The sequence below is a fragment of the Bemisia tabaci genome, chromosome 8 (genome assembly GCF_918797505.1).
Source record: "Bemisia tabaci chromosome 8, PGI_BMITA_v3".
Classification (NCBI taxonomy): Eukaryota; Metazoa; Arthropoda; class Insecta; order Hemiptera; family Aleyrodidae; genus Bemisia; species Bemisia tabaci.
In genome coordinates this window covers 31,291,624-31,309,627 of record NC_092800.1, presented here as the reverse complement: position 1 = coordinate 31,309,627, position 18,004 = coordinate 31,291,624, and the positions used below count along the sequence as shown (strand labels likewise).

At 36.6% G+C, this 18,004-nt stretch overlaps 1 protein-coding gene across 9 annotated transcripts in view; it reads right to left on the bottom strand.

The window, feature by feature from the left end:
* LOC109034958 (uncharacterized) overlaps positions 1 to 18,004 on the bottom strand; it is a 73,208-nt gene that overhangs the window by 40,503 nt on the left and 14,701 nt on the right. For 7 of the 9 annotated variants that reach the window (XM_019048392.2, XM_072303776.1, XM_019048390.2 and 4 more), the window contains 13 exons: positions 17,641 to 17,922; positions 16,873 to 17,079; positions 14,731 to 15,077; positions 13,898 to 14,082; positions 11,936 to 12,355; positions 11,157 to 11,401; positions 10,489 to 10,611; positions 9,079 to 9,418; positions 8,028 to 8,309; positions 7,430 to 7,556; positions 6,168 to 6,370; positions 5,536 to 5,660; positions 3,173 to 3,316 (listed from right to left, as the gene is read on the bottom strand). In XM_019048392.2, coding sequence (XP_018903937.2) covers positions 3,173 to 3,316; positions 5,536 to 5,660; positions 6,168 to 6,370; positions 7,430 to 7,556; positions 8,028 to 8,309; positions 9,079 to 9,418; positions 10,489 to 10,611; positions 11,157 to 11,401; positions 11,936 to 12,355; positions 13,898 to 14,082; positions 14,731 to 15,077; positions 16,873 to 17,079; positions 17,641 to 17,922 — 3,030 coding nt within the window. The remainder of the gene's footprint in view (positions 1 to 3,172; positions 3,317 to 5,535; positions 5,661 to 6,167; positions 6,371 to 7,429; positions 7,557 to 8,027; positions 8,310 to 9,078; positions 9,419 to 10,488; positions 10,612 to 11,156; positions 11,402 to 11,935; positions 12,356 to 13,897; positions 14,083 to 14,730; positions 15,078 to 16,872; positions 17,080 to 17,640; positions 17,923 to 18,004) is intronic. The other 2 variants (XM_019048396.2, XM_019048397.2) reach the window with 1 other exon arrangement.

Below are 18,004 nucleotides of genomic sequence, written 5' to 3'. Positions count from 1 at the left end.
TTCTTGTATACTGTTTGCAGCAGAGATTTAGGACACTAAAAAATAACAGGTCTCTTTAAAATAATTAAAAATCAGTTATTCATAGCTATAGTATAACTACTTATAATGCAGAGGAACCGATATCATACATGGAAATCTTTTAACCAGGAAAAAATACCGAAGGAAAACAACATCGATAAAAAAAATCAGAAAATAGCATGCACTGTGTCAACAAATAGAAGGATTAAGTACATAAAAAAAAGAAAGCCGTTTAAACTACAATAAAAAAATACAAATTAGGTTACTCATAGGGATCTGACCAGGATTGGTGCAAAAGTATGAAGGTGACATGAGGGTAACATCGCGTTAAGTAATGTGCGTAAATTGGAGTTATAAAAATAATCAGATAATAACAATTGAAGGGCTTAATTTTCCAAAATAAGTATCTTCTTTTAGTTTATTTTTTGGCTAGAATTGATTATCCAAGGTAGGAGAGGGTAGGAGGAAAGATGCTCTTTATTGAGGAGAAGATATAAAAGGATTTAACTTGACTGCATTTCACTTTGACTAGTTACCTCCAAAGTTTTATTTTTTCAACAGAGAACCAAACCATAATGCTTTGAAAGTTTCTTCGCAGCTGATAAAAAAATATTCCCGTATATCTGTTGAATAAATTAAACAAGAAGGGAAACTAAGCAACATTTGATGCAGTTGGGTTGATTAGCCTGTGTCACACTATCAAAACCAGCCATCAAAATATCGAGGTCAGGCATTGTGATTGGCTTATTGGATGACTTGGACCAATCACAGTTCTTGACCTTGACATTTTGATGGAGTATTTCGATAGTGTGACACAGGCTATACTACTTTAATTCGTTTGACCAAAACATGAGTTTTGGATTATTCATGATAAGGAACGCTTCAGTCAGCAGGAGCTAAGAGCGTAGATTCGATGGAAAGAGTAACTTTTAACATTCAATTATGGCATTGGAGAGAGGGAGTAAAGAGCAATGTTGAGTATAAGGTCTCTTAAAGCTGAGGGAGATCGATAAATTATAGCTGATGAAATTAATACAAACGCAGAAAGTTGTGTGTATCAAGTGAGTTGATACACAAATACGATGAGAGGCTAAAACTTAATTATTCTGGTGCTCACTAAAGAGAGGAAGAGAAGTCGTTCAGATAAAGGTTGATGACGGAAAGTGAAGAAGCCAAGAAACAATTTAAAAGTAGGAAAGTTTGCACTACTGGGTTAGGGAGCGAATTCTTAGAATATTGAGAAAAAATTGAGCACCACTAAACCACGATTCGGAATCCTCCAGAAACTCGAATAAGAAAGAGATCATGGGAAATCTTCCTGTTTCATTAACATATCGTCCAAAAAACGCAGTATTTTTGGTATAACAGAGAGCAAAAATGCCACAACTTCCAGTTTTCAAATAAAATTTGAAGCTTTAGGAGTTTTATTTTACAATTTCTACCCTTTTCTATTTCTTAGCCATCATTTCAGTTTATAATGACTTACGATAAATGATGACATGATGACAATAAAAGATATTTCGAAACCTAAGGCATATCTCAAGACTTCTAGCCAGCAAAAAGAAAAAAAAAACACACACACACAGAATGTAGGCACGTATAGGAGAAAAAGTGTCTGCATGATTAAAGAATAAGTACTTGCAAATTTCTGGCTGTAACGACAGAATTAGGATCTGCATCCTAATCCTGTGATCCTGTAATTTTGCCTCACGGCAGAGATCATTCTCTTTCTCTGTTACTTAAGATAAACAAGATAATAAAAACCGAATAGAGTTTTATTATGCAAACACTGTTTCACGTACACCATTTGGCAATAAGAGAGAAGAAATGAACTTCTAAAAGCACAAAAGAAAAATACTGATCAGTCATCAATAAGCAGAACGAAACAAAATTCCACGAACCAAAAAGAAACTTAAACCAGAGACATTTAAAGATAAATGAAAAACCAAAACAAAATATGTTTCGAAACGTGCGATGCTGAATGGCTCACCATATTTGGTGGAGAAGGATCATAACTCTCTTGTCCCAAAGAAGGAAGGGTTTTCATTATCTCGGAGGGAGTTAGTACACGAATTTGTTGATCGGGGGTGTCCTGATTTGCAGTCATGTTATTGTTGACCGTTTTCAAAACAGAGAAATCACTCGAACTGTTGTTAGTGACAGCCAAGGATGTTTGCAAAATATTGGAAGGGTTTTGAGCTTTCAGAGAGGAGTTGGAAGTTATAATATGGAATATATTTCTCGACTGACTGGACTCATTACTTGTTTTCACATCTGTACTAGCGTTATTTACATTGCTGTTGGTTTGCTGTGCCACGTTATTGGAGGGTATTAGGATTGAGGAGGGGACTATTTTGATATTATTGGGTTGGTAATGGATTGTGTTGCTGGAGTTTGACTTTTCTACACCTTGCAGGGTCTGCGTTGGGTTGGCATTATTGCTGTTAAAGTTACCACTACTAGATGTGGCAATATACTGATAATGGATTGTTGCCGAAGTGTTATCACTACTTTTTGCTGTGCTCTCGGCTTTAGGAGCAGCTGTAGAAATGATATGGAATCGTATTTGATTCGGCTGGTTGGATGTAGTTAGTAGATTTGCCACTTGTTGTGTGTTACCGACAGTTGTTGTTGGTACCACCGGTATATATTGAATAGTTGACGGATGAGATGGAATAGTTGTTGGAAAAATCTGCTGAATGAATTTACTCTCCTTCACAGGTGATGCCAGATTGGGCAACAACTTATTGTGAGTGACTATTGATTGAGAGGTACTATTACTGGGGCTACTCATTGACGTATTTGTAGTTATCGAGTTATTGGGGCTATTATTGGCATCTTGCGATGTGAGTGTGTTTGGGGCTGCGAGAGGATTGGAGTTGATTATAGGATCTGATGGGAGATTGATGGAAACATCTGTTTCGGAAAAAAGATTATCAGGTTCAGGGAGAGGAGGGGAGGTGGTGTTAGTGCTCCCGTTATCATCTGGCGTAGAAGATATCGGAGAACGAATAGTTCCATCACCAACAGCGTTAGAGTTAGTAGAAGTAGCAGAGAGTGCAGTGGATGTAGCAGCAGCAGCAGTGAGAGAAGATGTTAGTGATAGTGATGATTGTAAATCGGAGGTAGCTGCACAAGATTCGTCAAAACACACCTCTCCGGAAGCTGACGATGATGATGATGAGGAAGATGATGAAACAGGCATCATTTTTGTGGCATCGTTTCTCATCACATTCGACATCGATGCTAAGCTTACATTTGTTCCTGTGTTATTTGTTGTCGTCTCCGTTTTCGGAATCTGATTTTAATTTTGCAGAGTGGACAGAAAAAAAAAGTAAAAATAAAAATAAGGGATGAGATAGGAGTAAATGAAATACGAAGGGGTTACAATCTTATTTCATTGGCACACTCAAAACAGAAAGAATTACACAGGAGAATGTGCTGAAGATTTCAGCAGTACAGGTCTTACATTAATAGTCCACATGATGTATTTGCTGAGTTTCAAGAAATTTATCAAGTATGTGCGAATGTTTGGTACTTTCAATTTGGATAAACCTTCAGGTTTTATTTAATTTTCTTTTCTTCAATAAATTCATTTTGTCATTTGATGCAGTCAAAAAAATGTTAGAGTGGTCTTGATTCCATTATCATGTTCCTGGTCAGGTCTAAAGGCAATTCTTCACGGCATTTTAGAAGACTTTCAGAGTGACATTTATCTTTTGCCGATCATTAGACTAACTATTCAGACAAATGATTGTTACAACTTTGTACCTGCCAGTGTATTTAACGTTCCCACATCAACTTGTTAAAGCTGGGTCAGGAATGAGTTATTTAACTGCAGAGACTTGGCATTTGAAATAAAATTTGATCTATTTCCCATTCTGAGTCAATATTTGAATGAAATTATGGTGTCCACTTTTTCAACCACTTTAAAGCTCAAGGCTTGTGTAAAAAAATAACTCCAGAGATTGTTTAAGGCATGGAAAAATAAAGAGCTCATGATGATCCAACATTATTCCCTAGAAATTTTATCAGAGCATAGAGTGTTATTTTCGTATCTTCCATCGCAACCAACATATAAGTAAACTAGGACCAACACCCACTTTCTGAAGATGCATAGCGTGTGCCGAGCTCTCCACATATTGACCCCAAGCCACAAGAGCCAAACCTCTTAAATGCTTTTAGTTCACTGCACCCAATTTGTATCCACCACGAGTATAAAAAAAAAAAAAAAAAACCAAAAGACAGACGTTCGCATGAATGACATGGGAAAGGGAAAGTGCAAATAACAGAACTCGTTGCAGTGGTTAAATTCAGGAGACATTTAAAATTCGAAGTGACTGCACATCCCCAGTGAGAAGCAAGACAAAAGCAGACACAAAAGACACACAGATATGTTACTCTCAACGTCCGTAGTCTCTTTTCTCTTGGTCTTGAACACTGCATAGTTGGTCTCAAAAATAATTATAATCGAAAACCGACACCAACATTCATCACCTATCTAAATTAGCCTGCTTATTGTGTTACCGACACACACTCAACTCAAAACCTCCTGTTGAAAGTTCCTCTAATCTGATGATTAAAACAAAAGTAGGCTTTTGAAGAATAGTGTCAATAAATTGGTGCTTGGAAATACAATTGATTGGGGGTGATGTAAACGCACAAAACTTAAAAACTTCTTTTAAGACTTTCCAGAATTCTAATTAAATAATAATAATAATTGTAATAAAATTGGACCATAGTGGGTGAGGAGGTAAAAATACCCTCTTGTTAAAAAAAAAAAAGACAAAGCAACTTCTTGACATAAGATGGGGAAAGTGGCAAAGATAATTGTGAAAATTGTTCTCTTTAAACTTCCCACAAGAAATAAGAAATGCATTCAATCCTTAAAATTGGCTTCATGATATGAAATGTTGAGAACTTCAAATTAGATTGCTACAATTTCTTCCTAGCGCAGGATCAATTTTGATATTAATTACTTGCCTTAAAGATATGACAAGCTGCAGACAAACTTAAAAGTTCGATCATTTGTCAAATTTTGAAACGGCACTGAGCCCTTCCAAAAAACGCTACCCTCAAGAGAAATTACTCCAAACGCCAGGGGATAAAAAAGATTCTTCAGCGATTGTCTGCTTTCAATACATTCACTATTCTACTAATTTCTTGTAGAACAAAATAAATAGTTGCTTCCTTCATAGTTGGCTAACCAAGAAATGTTTTCTAACACAATTCTAATATTGTCAGATATATACTGTGAATGAAACACGACTCACAAGAACAGGTGTATTAGCTTGTAATTAGCTACGGGTCAGGTCGTTTGGGTACAAATCATACAAGGGAAAAACTACAATCGTGAGAGGGTTATCACTCTTTGAAGTGTAATCAAGCGCACAATGTGACTTATATCAAGCTGGATTTTGGTAGTTTGTTCACGGTTCAAACGAGCTTCGGTAGCATCTCTGTCATTTACAGCACCGAGGGACTGCTAGATACAATAACTGTCAAAATGAATCTTACCTGCTGTGACTTCTTCACTCGCATACTGGTTCTGTTTTCTCGCGCTTGACTAACATATGATGTTTTCTTCTCGGCAGGAAGGGCCCGCCAGACTTTTTGAATTTGTTTGTAGCGCTCAGACCAGGCTGAAATGGAAATCAACATGATTGATATAAGAAACAAACATCAAGTATTGAGGTTGTTCATTACTCTTCAAAGAAAATTGACTTGCTGAACTCGTTCTTCTTGCACAGCATCAGTACTGGAGTGAATAATGGCCCCTAAAGATTCGGTGCCACTGATTTAATCTTTCAATCATTACTTGACAACCTACGTTGCCTTTAAATATTTATTCTGCAGATGTGACCAACTTAACTTTATATTGCATGACAGTTTTCCGCTCTGTTCCAACAGTTTAGTTTGAAAGTAAAACTAGTCAGTGGGTTGAGATCGCATTGAGAGCAATGGCGCAGCAAAAAATATTAGAATTTATGCGATTAAGAGATTCATTTAATTATTTCTTTAAACTCGAGTGGCGATAACACAAAAGATTATAGTAATGAGATGCGTCTACCAAATAGCTATAATAGTATCAAATGATACTAATAAATGCAACAGATATTTTACAGTAAACTGGAAACCTTAAAATATACCTGGATATTGTTTGATCCATTCAGGGTGGTTCAGATTGGCATATAAGACAGAGGCCATTGTTGCATTCCGCCCAAGTTTCTCATCCTGTTCCATACGGTGGGAAGATCGCTGATTAGATGTTGAACCCGCAGGCTGAGTAGTGGAACAACTATCGCCTTCATCACTTCCCAGCCAGGGCGAGGCTGGACTGAATTGAGGGCTGCTACAAAAAAAGATGCAAAAAAGTTACAGGAAAAAGTTTATTCAATTAAAGAAGAGGAAAAAATAACATCCAAATTAACCATTTAAGTTTTTCAATTCTCTTGGATTCATAGATGGATGGGTTCATGTAGAATCAGCCTATAAAAATTTAACCTTGGCCATCTATTTTTTCTTTGGTTGTAATTTTTTGTGGGGAAGTAAACACCCTACCGCATTGAAATTTTTTAAGTAAATTTTCTACGATTGTTCATAAATCTTGAGAGGGTATCAAGGTATTACTCTTACAACTTGTTGGTTAGTTTTTTCGAAAAAAAAAATAAAAATAAAAATAAAACAAGAGCAGAGATTTGCAATGACATAATGGAAGATCCACATTCTTTGACATTAGCTGCTCATATTTATCACTTCCACTCATTTCTTCTACCATATCACTGTTGTAAAACATAGTTTTTTTGCTGCCATTGGCATCATTAAGATACTGATGAGAGAAATTTGAATGTCGCCTTTCTTGAGAAATTTGAAAAATTGATCAATGAGAGATTACTGCCAAAGTTTTCATATGTTGCTCACTAAAAATCCAGCAATTGTCATACGCCGACCGAAGCTCTCTAAGCAGTCATTGCTTTGTCATCAAACCTGGAGGGTGATGAAACTGATGATCACCACTTGGCTACAAAAATGGCAACTGTGTGGTACTGAACGGTTCTGTACTCTAGCTGCTTACACGATGCTCTGTCTTTTTCTTGTGACACCAGTCAAAGAAAATGCTGAACATCCTACTCTAATGACATAATATGGCAACTGATGAAGCTGATAGCAAAGAAAAGGATACAACTTTAAACTAATGCCTGACTCCCTAACCCCAGGCTTTATCTCAAAAATTGCTTTCACTGGCCCTCATCCTCGTTTCCTTGTCAAAGAAATGCAAATTGCATATTAATGTCCGCCTGGCTTTTATTTCTACGCATTATCAAGAATGCCAGAGTGTTTACAGAATGGTGGCTCAGAAAATATAACATGTTGATGACATACTAAAATTTAGAAAATTTTGTTGACTTACTTGCTATATTCAGAATGATATGGTGATGCTGAGGGGTATCCGAGAGGTGAGGGCAAATTTGAATGCACAACAGGAGGTAGAGCTGCAGGGATTTGAGATCTGGGTAGACTAACGGCTTGATGCAGGGCTGAGAAAAATAGAAAAAAACAGTGTTGGAGAAAGGTCATAGCAGCAAAAACTAATTGACAGGAGAGGAAAAATACAAAACAAGTCTTAAGGTGAAATTTAGACAAATTTAATAAAATAAAGAAATGGGCTTTTTCTCTCGTTCAAGTTGTCTGCTGGATTGAGCCAACACAATCTCAAAACTTGATGCAACGTCTCATACCAGACAAGGCTCAGAGATCTCAAGTGCAATTGTTCCAATAGCGGAGTGTAGAGCTCATGTCATCACTCGCAAATTGATGGTAATTAAACTTTGGATGTACAGTTTGACAACCCATGAAATCACAGGTTTTACCATTTTTCCTTGTTCTCCTGGCGCTGAGAGAAAAAATACTTAGGAATCCATCGGCACAAATTGACAGAACAACTTTGCATTTCCTTTTATAAAATTACATCGCATAAAAACCCTCATCATTGAGCTGTATTCACTCACCAGGGTGATTAGAGGAAGGCGACATAATTGGTTGAGGTCCTTGAATAATATTCATGTTTGGCTGGTGTTGGTTGACAGAGAAGACATTGACTGGGTTCGTGGCTTGGTTGGGGTTGGCAGGCAAATTAGCATTTTCAACACTGGCCACGACTTCATCTGTGAGCACATCTTTGAAGATCTCTTCAACATCTTTGGAGTCCATATTTGGTAAACCGGTTTCCCGCACAATCGAGTCGAGGTTGAAGTGAGAATTGAAAATGTCCGTCAATTCATCTTTGGAACCTGAAAAGCACAGTTGAGATTCTAAATTCTAACAAATTGAAAATGTATTACCTATTCCTATTAAAGTGTGTATTTGCCCCACTTTCAAAAATTATTAACTAAAAAAAAAGAGAGAAAATTAATCATTTATGAAAGTTGCCTCACAACCCAAAATTTGCTTCATATTCTCTACAGTCCCAAGATCTCGAGATCAGGCATTTTCTACACCCTTGTTGAACACATTGTGAGGGGTAAACAAATACGAGGTTGCTCCGTTTGATTGAGATTAGATTTTTAATTTTAATGATATTCATTATCATGACTAATTGATCCTCTCGACTTGACTCAAGACTGTTTTTTCAATTACTCGAACAATTTCCTATTTAATTATCTTCAATCCACTAAAAATTCGAAAAAGCACATCTGATTGATCTCAACTTTTTTTAATTACAGGGTGTCTACTAAAACAGGGTGGTCAAAAATAAGTACTTTTACAGTACTTTTTCAGTACGTTCTCGAGAAATTCAGTACCTCCTCCAACAGAAACATTCCGTACTTTTTCAGTACCTCCATTTGACGAAATTAGAAAAATTTCAAAAATTTGAAATTGCGACAAAAATGACAAAAAATTTAAAAAAATTCCGGACCTTTTTTCGGAATTTCCGCATATTTTCAGCACTTCCGGACCGCCCTTAGAAAATCAGTACTATTTCCGGACTTGTAGACACCCAGAATTGTTGAAGGGGGGGGGGGGGGGGAGAAGAAAAATTAAAGCAAAAATCAAACATACCCGAGTTGGATTGGGAAGGAGTTTCTTCACCATCAGAACCTGTTGTATCTGGTTTGACACCGTCTTCATTCATCATGTTAACAATGTCGTTGTCCAGCAGATTTCCAAACGGCAACATATCTTTCAAAGACTCTTCGTCGTCTTCTTCATCATCCACCCCATCTTCAGGCTTGGTCTGACTGTCGTTCAAACTGATTCCATCTTCTCCCTTCTCTTTCTTGATCGCTGCTTCGTTCATACTTTCTTTTTCTTCTTTTTCTTTCTGTCTTTGTTTCTCCAGTTTTTCCTGCAATTCCTTCTCATGCTTTTCTTTGGCCTCTTCCAAAATTTTCAACTCCTCCTGCAATTTTCAACATTTTTTTAGTTTGGAACCATTTTGATGCGTTCTGTATTTTATATTAACAAATGGAGACAAATATATGAAATAGATTAAGCTATCCTGATTTGATAATTTACATTCTCTCTTCGCATGGAGAACTGAATATTAATCATGCCTAACGCTACCCTCTGAGTTTCTTGTTGGCCATCTCTGAAGCAAAAATTAACAAATCGGAAATTGAAAATTGGATTTTCAGAGAGAATTTCGACTTTATTCCACCACCTTTGATAAATAAATTGTGCTCTCTGATGGAAAAGTTACTGCTATAATCCATTCCTCGCTATGAAATACTCACCACAATGTGCTACTCAGTGCTGCAGTGGTCAATGATACATTCTTACATTGGACTTAAAAACTCGTAAAACCTTATAAAATGTACTATGATGATACATATCAAAGAAACAATAAATTAGAGGGTACAGTTCCTGAAAATTACAGCTGGAGCTAAAGGCATTAAAACAGCACATATTGGGGATTTCGACATTTCTTCGTTTTCTAATTCCCTAACTTTCCTTTTGATTTTCCCTGACACCAAAATTTCCTTGTTTCTTGACCTTCCCTGATCTCTGATCCAAACCTTTAGTTAGGTTTTCATTCATTTAATTATTTATTTATTTATTTATTATACAAAACGGGCAAGTTGCCCAATTACAAAGTAAACTACGTACGTAAGTACGTAGTACGTAAGTACGTAGTACGTTAACTTTTGCTAAACTAAGAACAAAATCTACACTCCCAGAGATTAAAATTAAGTAAAAAGGCAACTTCTGAAGATATTCGCGCTCTTTTTCGTGCACCAGCTGAAGTTACTGAGCCGACCACCGCTAATCCCAAAATTCTCTTGACTTTCCCTATGAATTTTTTTACTTTTTCAGGTTCCTATTTTCCTGACTTCCTTAGTTTTCCATGCCACCAGAGACCCTGATAAAAAGGAAAATTCCATTTCATATTCCATAGTGAAAATAAACGACCCAAGAATATCCATCAGCCTGGAAGGCAAAAGGTGAAGAGGTTAAGTGATAAAAATTTACCTGAGACAGTGTGATATCATGGGTGACTTTAACTGTGTCTTCTTCCGACTCACTGCTGCTGCTTTCTAACTCGCCAGGTGTCTCCTTACTAGTATCTAATAGATCTTTTCCAAAAAAAGCCTCCTGGAATTATTCAGAATGATAAATCATTTAATTTGACACTTATCATGAGAGCAAAAATGAATAAGATAATACATGATAGAAACTATGATAGAATTCTCAACTTTTTTCTTTTAATGCATCTGTCACTGGCAAATAATCAAGGCGATTGGAGTTATCAGGATTTGGGACTTGAAGCGTCTCCTCATATGCATTATCAGGATTGCCACAGAATTTAGAAATTGAAATTCCCTCACATTTCCCTGTCACATTTCGGTAAAATTCCTTGACAATATAGAATGCGCCAGATGGTTAAAAAGACATAAATTTAAATACTATTCAGGCAAAATTTGTTGTTCGAAGCGTCAAACCCATTCAAGAAATAAAGGTGACTTAACAATTTTTCCCGGACTCTTTTGTCATTTTCTGTCAACGCTTGCCATTAATGCCGTAATTGCCGTACCTTAAAACTTTGTAGGATGCATTGTAAAGACAGTTAACAAAATTTTGAGGATTCATTACAACAGAAAACTGTGAATAAGTTTATAAGTTTGAATCATTTTGCATACCTGTAAATAAGAGGGAAAATTTTCAGCAAGTTTACTCTTTAATTTTCTTCTTTGGGGTTTCCTTTTAGGTTTATCTCCCAAAGAGTTAACATCGGTTGCTTCTGGAGTTGTTGGGGTGGCGACAGGTGTTGCATCTGCGTCAGTGAGAGACAAATTAAAGTCTCCTGTTGAAGATTCATCGATATCTTTTTGTTGATCTTTGTGATACCTGTTGTTGCGAACACGTGCATTGAAGCCGCCAATACCTAAATTGAAACAAATTAATATTTTAAAATGCTAGTATCTCTGATGGATAATACCCATTTTAAGACGAACATGTTTTAAACATTAGGTGAATATTGAGGAAGCATCCTGTGGTTTTGAGAAAACTAAAGAGGAACAAGTAAATTTGAAAATAGTTGGCTCATACGAAAGAAAAGATAAGTAAATTGAATAAAATCATGAATGGGGAGCAGTAGGTGTAAATGAGCTCGAGTACATGTAAGACTGCTTATTATAGTGGAAAAAAAAATTTAATGGGCCAAATGCACTCTAAATACGATAAATTTATAGTGGAAAAAATTACCTGGTAGCATAAAATTATTTCTTGGATAGGAGAACAATTACGGTAAAGAATGAGAAATTTCAGCAGTTTTCCCTTCTTCTCGATAAATGTTATTAGGATGGTTGAATATGAATGAAAGAAGTAGCGGCAGGACTTCGAAGAGGTTAAAATTTTCTCAGGGAAGATCCGCATTCTATTCTCACTACGCTACAGATAAGAAGAAAAAAAATCTCACCTAGCCTTTGTAAATTTCTGACTCTTTTACGCCGCAGCACCATAACGCCAGCTTCAGTCGTGAAAATTGTGAACCCTTCAGGTGGCTCAGGAGGCTTGCCATCAGGCCCAGGTTGAACAACCATTCCTTCTTTGTAGATTTCCGTCGGAGTTTCTTTGTTCGGACTTTCATCCACATCCATCTTGTTTGCCAACATTGCTGCTATATCACTGGGTTTTCCACCAGAAACGACTGACTCAATTGTTGCAAAAATACTGGCATCTTTCTCAGATAATTTTTTGGGCAACGCTCTTTTCTTTCGTTGAGGGGGTAGAAGACTTTGGTCCATCAGAGAATGAGATTGCATTTGATCTAACCCAGATTTTGATAGACAAACACCATCCACAAAAAATTCCTGTTGGGTTTCTACAACTACTGGATCTGAAAACATGGAAAAAAAGAGTCATAAGATTTCATCATCGCATGAAATCAACCATCTATACCTTATTACCACCCAATTTCTTTTGGTGCATCTGGCAGCACTCTGAAAACATGCTAAAACTGAGGTAGTCAACAAATTTTAGTAGAGCCATGATCAATTATGACCAATATTAGCAAAATACCTCTCACTTAGCTCATCATGAGAGCTTTCTGATTAGTGTGATGTAAGATTCCCAAGCAAAGTTTTTATTTCTTTAGATTAAAGTAAAAGCATCCTGCTACTTGATAATCCGAGCCATGTGATAGTTGCAAAATGTAAGAGACTTTAGTTTCTCATTAAAAACCAGTATACCAATGGACATGTTTAACACTAGGAAGACACTACTATATCAACTAATTAAAATTTTAAAATTTGTTCTTCACTTACAATGTAGTTTTTATTGGGCAGACGCGTTTCAAGCGGGACTCATCATTGGTATGTGATGAGCCACTCGCTCAAAACACGGCTGCCAAATAAAAATTACATCTCAAAGGAAAAACGAATTTTAAAATTTTAATTCCATGACTACAGCTTGCGCAGAAACGCTCCCTTCATTCAATACTGCTAAATCACTCATTGACATTGAAAATTTGAGAGGAATCAAACCTGGTTCTGAATCTCTTGCTGAGTTTTGGCACATTACAGACTTTAATTCTGAAGAAACAGGGGTTTACAGAGGACTTACCAAAAGAAATGGTATATTTATAGTGAAACTTCAGAAACCCATATCACGGCTTGCGGCGTCGTAGACTTCATGTCATACTTTATTTTCTGTACATGGGACGCTACAAGACATCTTATGTTTTATAACTTCGGTGATTTTTTTTTCTCTACGTAAAGAATGTTTTGTCATAATTTCAAGCCTTGATGTTGGTTTGGTCTCCGTTTAAAAAATAAAAAAGAGCAGCGATTGTAAAACACCGCAATCAAGATTCACATTTTTGCACTTTCACTGTCAAAATCATTTGCACACGAAGAAAATGTAACGGGGTGTTCCCTCTACCCCTTCACTTTTCAAAATTTTAGCCCACCAAGTAGCGCTAGTGGTCGCGTGGCGGCTACTAGCACTACTCGGCTCCCCTCTCTGCTTTTTTCGTTATTCGAGCTCGTTCTTTTCGCTCTGCTGTTCGGTCTGTCGTTTCACCACGGTTCTTCCTTTTTTTCTCAAAAATGTAAGTGTGAAACTTAGTATGCCCTGACGGGGGGCTAAACCCGTCAACTGAGTTTTTAGTTTCTGTTCTTTTTTTTTCTTTTTGTGTGTATTTATTTGTTTTGTCCGGCGTCGCTCGTCAGTCTTGTTCTTTCTCCGCCTTGATCACCATTGTCTGAGTGTTCTTCCTTCATCTCTAACCCTTTTTTGATGGGCCTTTCTTCCAGCCGGGAAGGAAAGGTTCCAAAAAAAATGGAATAATCTATTATTTGGTAAACTATATATGCAAGTAAAAAAAGAATTAGTTATAATTATAGGTAACACTCGTTCATAAGCTTTAAGTTCTACAAACCTGGACTTTTGACTGGAGTTGGAGGTCTAGGTTTAGCCGGTTTCTTTTCCGGTAATTTGGGCTTTGGTACGAGGTGAGGAGGAGGCACATCACGAGGACGACACAGAATACAATTGTAACCTGCTAATGAACACATTTCCGCCTCCTGTTCTGTATTTATTCTATCACAGCTAGCATGAAGCCACCTGTAAAAAGGCCCAGCATTAGATTAATTATCTCCACCGAGAAGAAATTTTTACTCCACAAAATAATGAAAATTCAAAATATACAACGTTTTATCATCAAAACATGTTCAACAATTTTTTATCATAAGAAAAGTTTTAATTTTACATCAAACACTTGAAAAAAAATACTGCTGACCATTTTCAGGAACCAGAGTGAGATGGACAACGCAGAGAGTCTCAATTGAATCCCTGAACCGTAGGGGTCGTTTTCAGCTAAAGGGACGAAAGTTTTTAGAGTATGTCAGATTTATTTATTTTTTTCTTCCAAGGATCCACTAACAAGGTTGGCCTAAACATTTCCTGAAAAGAGAGACCTTATAGAGTTCAATGATGATACTTGCAGAGGAACTTGAAGAAGAAGTTTCAGAAGAATTTGGTGTAAAAATGTTGAATTTTGGTCATTTCAGTGACAAAATTTATTTCCTTACTTCACCACTTTCGACTTGATTTGCTGCATTAAAATAATGTATTCCTCAAAGACACTGCTCACTCATGAATTATGAATATTTCAGAACCATCAGATATTTGGGATCGGGAGTTGGACAGAGAAATGCATTGCTGAAATGAAAGACACATTTTTTGCCGTTGGTTAAAGGAGTATGTACTTACCGTTCACATTGAGAACATTTAATAATCAGTTGATCATCACAATACGAATCGAAGCATGACGGGCAGCACGTCCGCGAAGCACAAGGCCCACACTCAGTGTAATTTCGCAGCCACATGCAATTGAAACCGGGATCGGTGGCTCCACATGTGAGACACTGGGCACACCACTTGCACTTCCACGTTCCACGAGGGACATAATCTAATGGAGGGTCCATGCAGTAAATGTGGTAAGAAATATCACAATCATCGCACAGGATAAGGCGTGCTTCATCGTTGCGTTGACCACAGCCTTCGCAAACCGTGCAGTCCAGGCACCGCCATCCCTTTGTCAGAATTGTTTTTGTTACCTGCAATGAGAGAGGGAAAAGTTAAAGATGCCTGGATTTTGTATACGCACACAACACGAGGTAATAAGTGACTTGAACAGTTCTTGTTCAATTTAAATGTGACATTTCTCCATTAAAACAAGCTTCAATTGCATAAAAATGGATCCAAATAATTAAACAACCTCTTTCAATACTACCATTGGAAATAATTAGATTGAACTTGCATCTAATGAGTCAACACTCGATTACTTCCTACTTGTAAGCGACTGCCTCACTGCCACCTAAATGCGCAGATACAGAAAGTGGTCTACTTCCCAAGATAGCCAAAAATAACACAAATAAACAATATCCACACATGGGACACAAGTTCTATCTACCACACAGATGGTACCTACGGAAGACACAGAACTGAATCAGTATATTTGTCGAAGGCAATTAGTCAAATCAAGCATTTTATCAAATGCCTAGGCCGGTAGTCAAATTTTGACTGTTAACAGAATTCTGTAAATTTATGGCCAAGAGTTCATGCCTTTAGTACATTTCAATGTTAAAATTTTAAAAAATTATTTGTTTTATGATGTGCTGAAAATTTCATGAGAATTGTGCATTCAGGAGCTTAAAATCGTTTAAAATACTATGGTGTGCAGCATATTTTAACAGAGAATTCTTTCTTGCAGGAGCAACGAATTATTTTATCTAAAATTAAGGTAAAAAATCAAAATTTCAATCTAAGTAAGAATATTTGACTATTTGCCTAGGCATTTGACAAAATGCCTGATCTGACTATTTGCCTTCGACCAATTTATTTATAGCTAATGCTTAAAATGCGTAGGGATAAGGTTCAACTATCTCAGAGAACTAAAACAGCAATGTAAATTCAGAATCTGCCTTATAGTTGTCATCAGGGATAGACACCAATCATTCGAGGTCCTAGGATAATTAGTTTTAAGTTGCAAAAGTATGAACGTGTTATCAACCTATTGACTTGAAGTGACGGCTCGGAGTGACTTAGCAGCAATGTTTATGATACTTTGATGTTTTCACAGTAGATCACTCTCTTGTCAATGTTTATATGAATAGTGTGACCAGCCTAAAACTTATTTTGTACCAAAATCTATTACTTGGTTGTGGTATTTTTGTATTATTGTACGCTTGAACATGAAACAACATTAAATTTTCCTGCATTCCCCTTATTAAACAATTATCATGATTTGGACAGCTATTAAATAACAAAACTAAAAGCATCAGGACTTGTGTTCCTGTTTCCCCTTAAAACCAAACCTTAGGAATGACTAATATACTGATTTTTGATGCCTGCAATTGAGATTTAGAATTATTTTGAATTGTTCAAAGTAACTGATTTTAGCATTTTTAGTCAAAATTAATTCGTTAGTCAAAACGCTTGATTATGCACTATGATAAATGCAGTAAGAATGTGGGAAAACTATCATCTCAGAGAACTGTAACAGCAATGTTTGAGTTCAGAATCTGCCTTATAGTTGTCATCAGAGATGAGCATCAATTAAGAAGAAAACTAGTATTATCAAAGATAAGAAATAATTTTGGTAGGTCTTAAAATTGGTGGGATATTTAACTTTGTATTTCGTCAACGGGAGGACATAGATTGAAAAAAACCACCTCAGCGAACTATAACAGCAATGCTTAAGCTCAGAATCTGCCTTATAGTTGTCATCATGGATGGCGATCAATTTTTAAAAAAATGGCATTGACATAATTACTGCATCATCACTAGGCACTTGGAGAGCCCCAAACACTAAGAAGTAAATTATTAGCACTACCTTAAATGAAATCTTACCTTGACATTCAGACAATACGGATGATAACATTGACCGCACTGAGCGCAAGCAATGAGACAGCCTTCTTGATCAGTTCCTAGAGCTCCGCACATCACACAAACATCCTGCGTTAAAACAAACTTGTCCTTTGCAGAGCAGAGAACAAGGCGATTTTCACCGAGAGGATCGTCCTCCGATTTATTCTGATTTGCATCAGCACTCGGCCTCTGAATGAAAAGAAAAGTTAACAATTAGAAACACCATTCGACAAAATACAGTTTTCAAAGGACCTGATGTAAAATTATGCTGATCGAAACATGATAAAAAGGTACACAGAAACATTTTAACAGAGGACATTTTTTGGAAGTGTTCCAATTAAAGTCTTGATTTTTAAGCGGTTCACATTATGGTCCTTAAAGATCCATAAATTTGGAAAAAACCAGGGCAGAACTATTAGGAAAAATTAAAGTCCTTCTATTTTATATCACATTTAATAAGCTGAACTGATGGAGTGATTTCCGATTTTGACAATCTTCTTTTGGTTCCTCGATTAATGGATTATTTTTATGAGAAAAGATTCATGGGACTCATGACTGGAGCTGATTAATTTGTTTTTCCCTTAGTCTTCATTTATAGAGTAAATGCAATATCGAATAGAACACAGTAGCCAGTGCTGTCAATTACCCTCCAAAGGAAGATGATTTATTTCCTATTCCTTGAAAAAAAAAAAAAAAAAAAAAAAAAAGCACTAAGAATTCTTGTTTTCATTCATGAGAACCTGTACTTACTTGGAGCCCGACACCTGGCACACCAAAAATGCCCCGCATTTTAGCTTTCGGACCTCGCTTGCTTCGGAAGTCCAACCTTTGATTTTTCTTCTGCAAAGATGATGTTACAGCAGCCATAATAGATGTCATTTTGCCGATTCCTTTTGGTTTCAATCCTCCACCGCCACCCATTGCAATATACCCCAGTTTTTTCTTAGAAAGTTTACTAGCACAGTACGGCTTGCCTTTCCCTAGACCAACTGCAGCTGAGCCTCCACGAAAGTCGTCCGAGTCCCTGCCATTCTGAAATTTTCGACAAATTCAATGAGTTTGAATGAAACAATAGTTTTTGGAGTTGAGGAGAAAGTGATTAAAGATTTGAAAA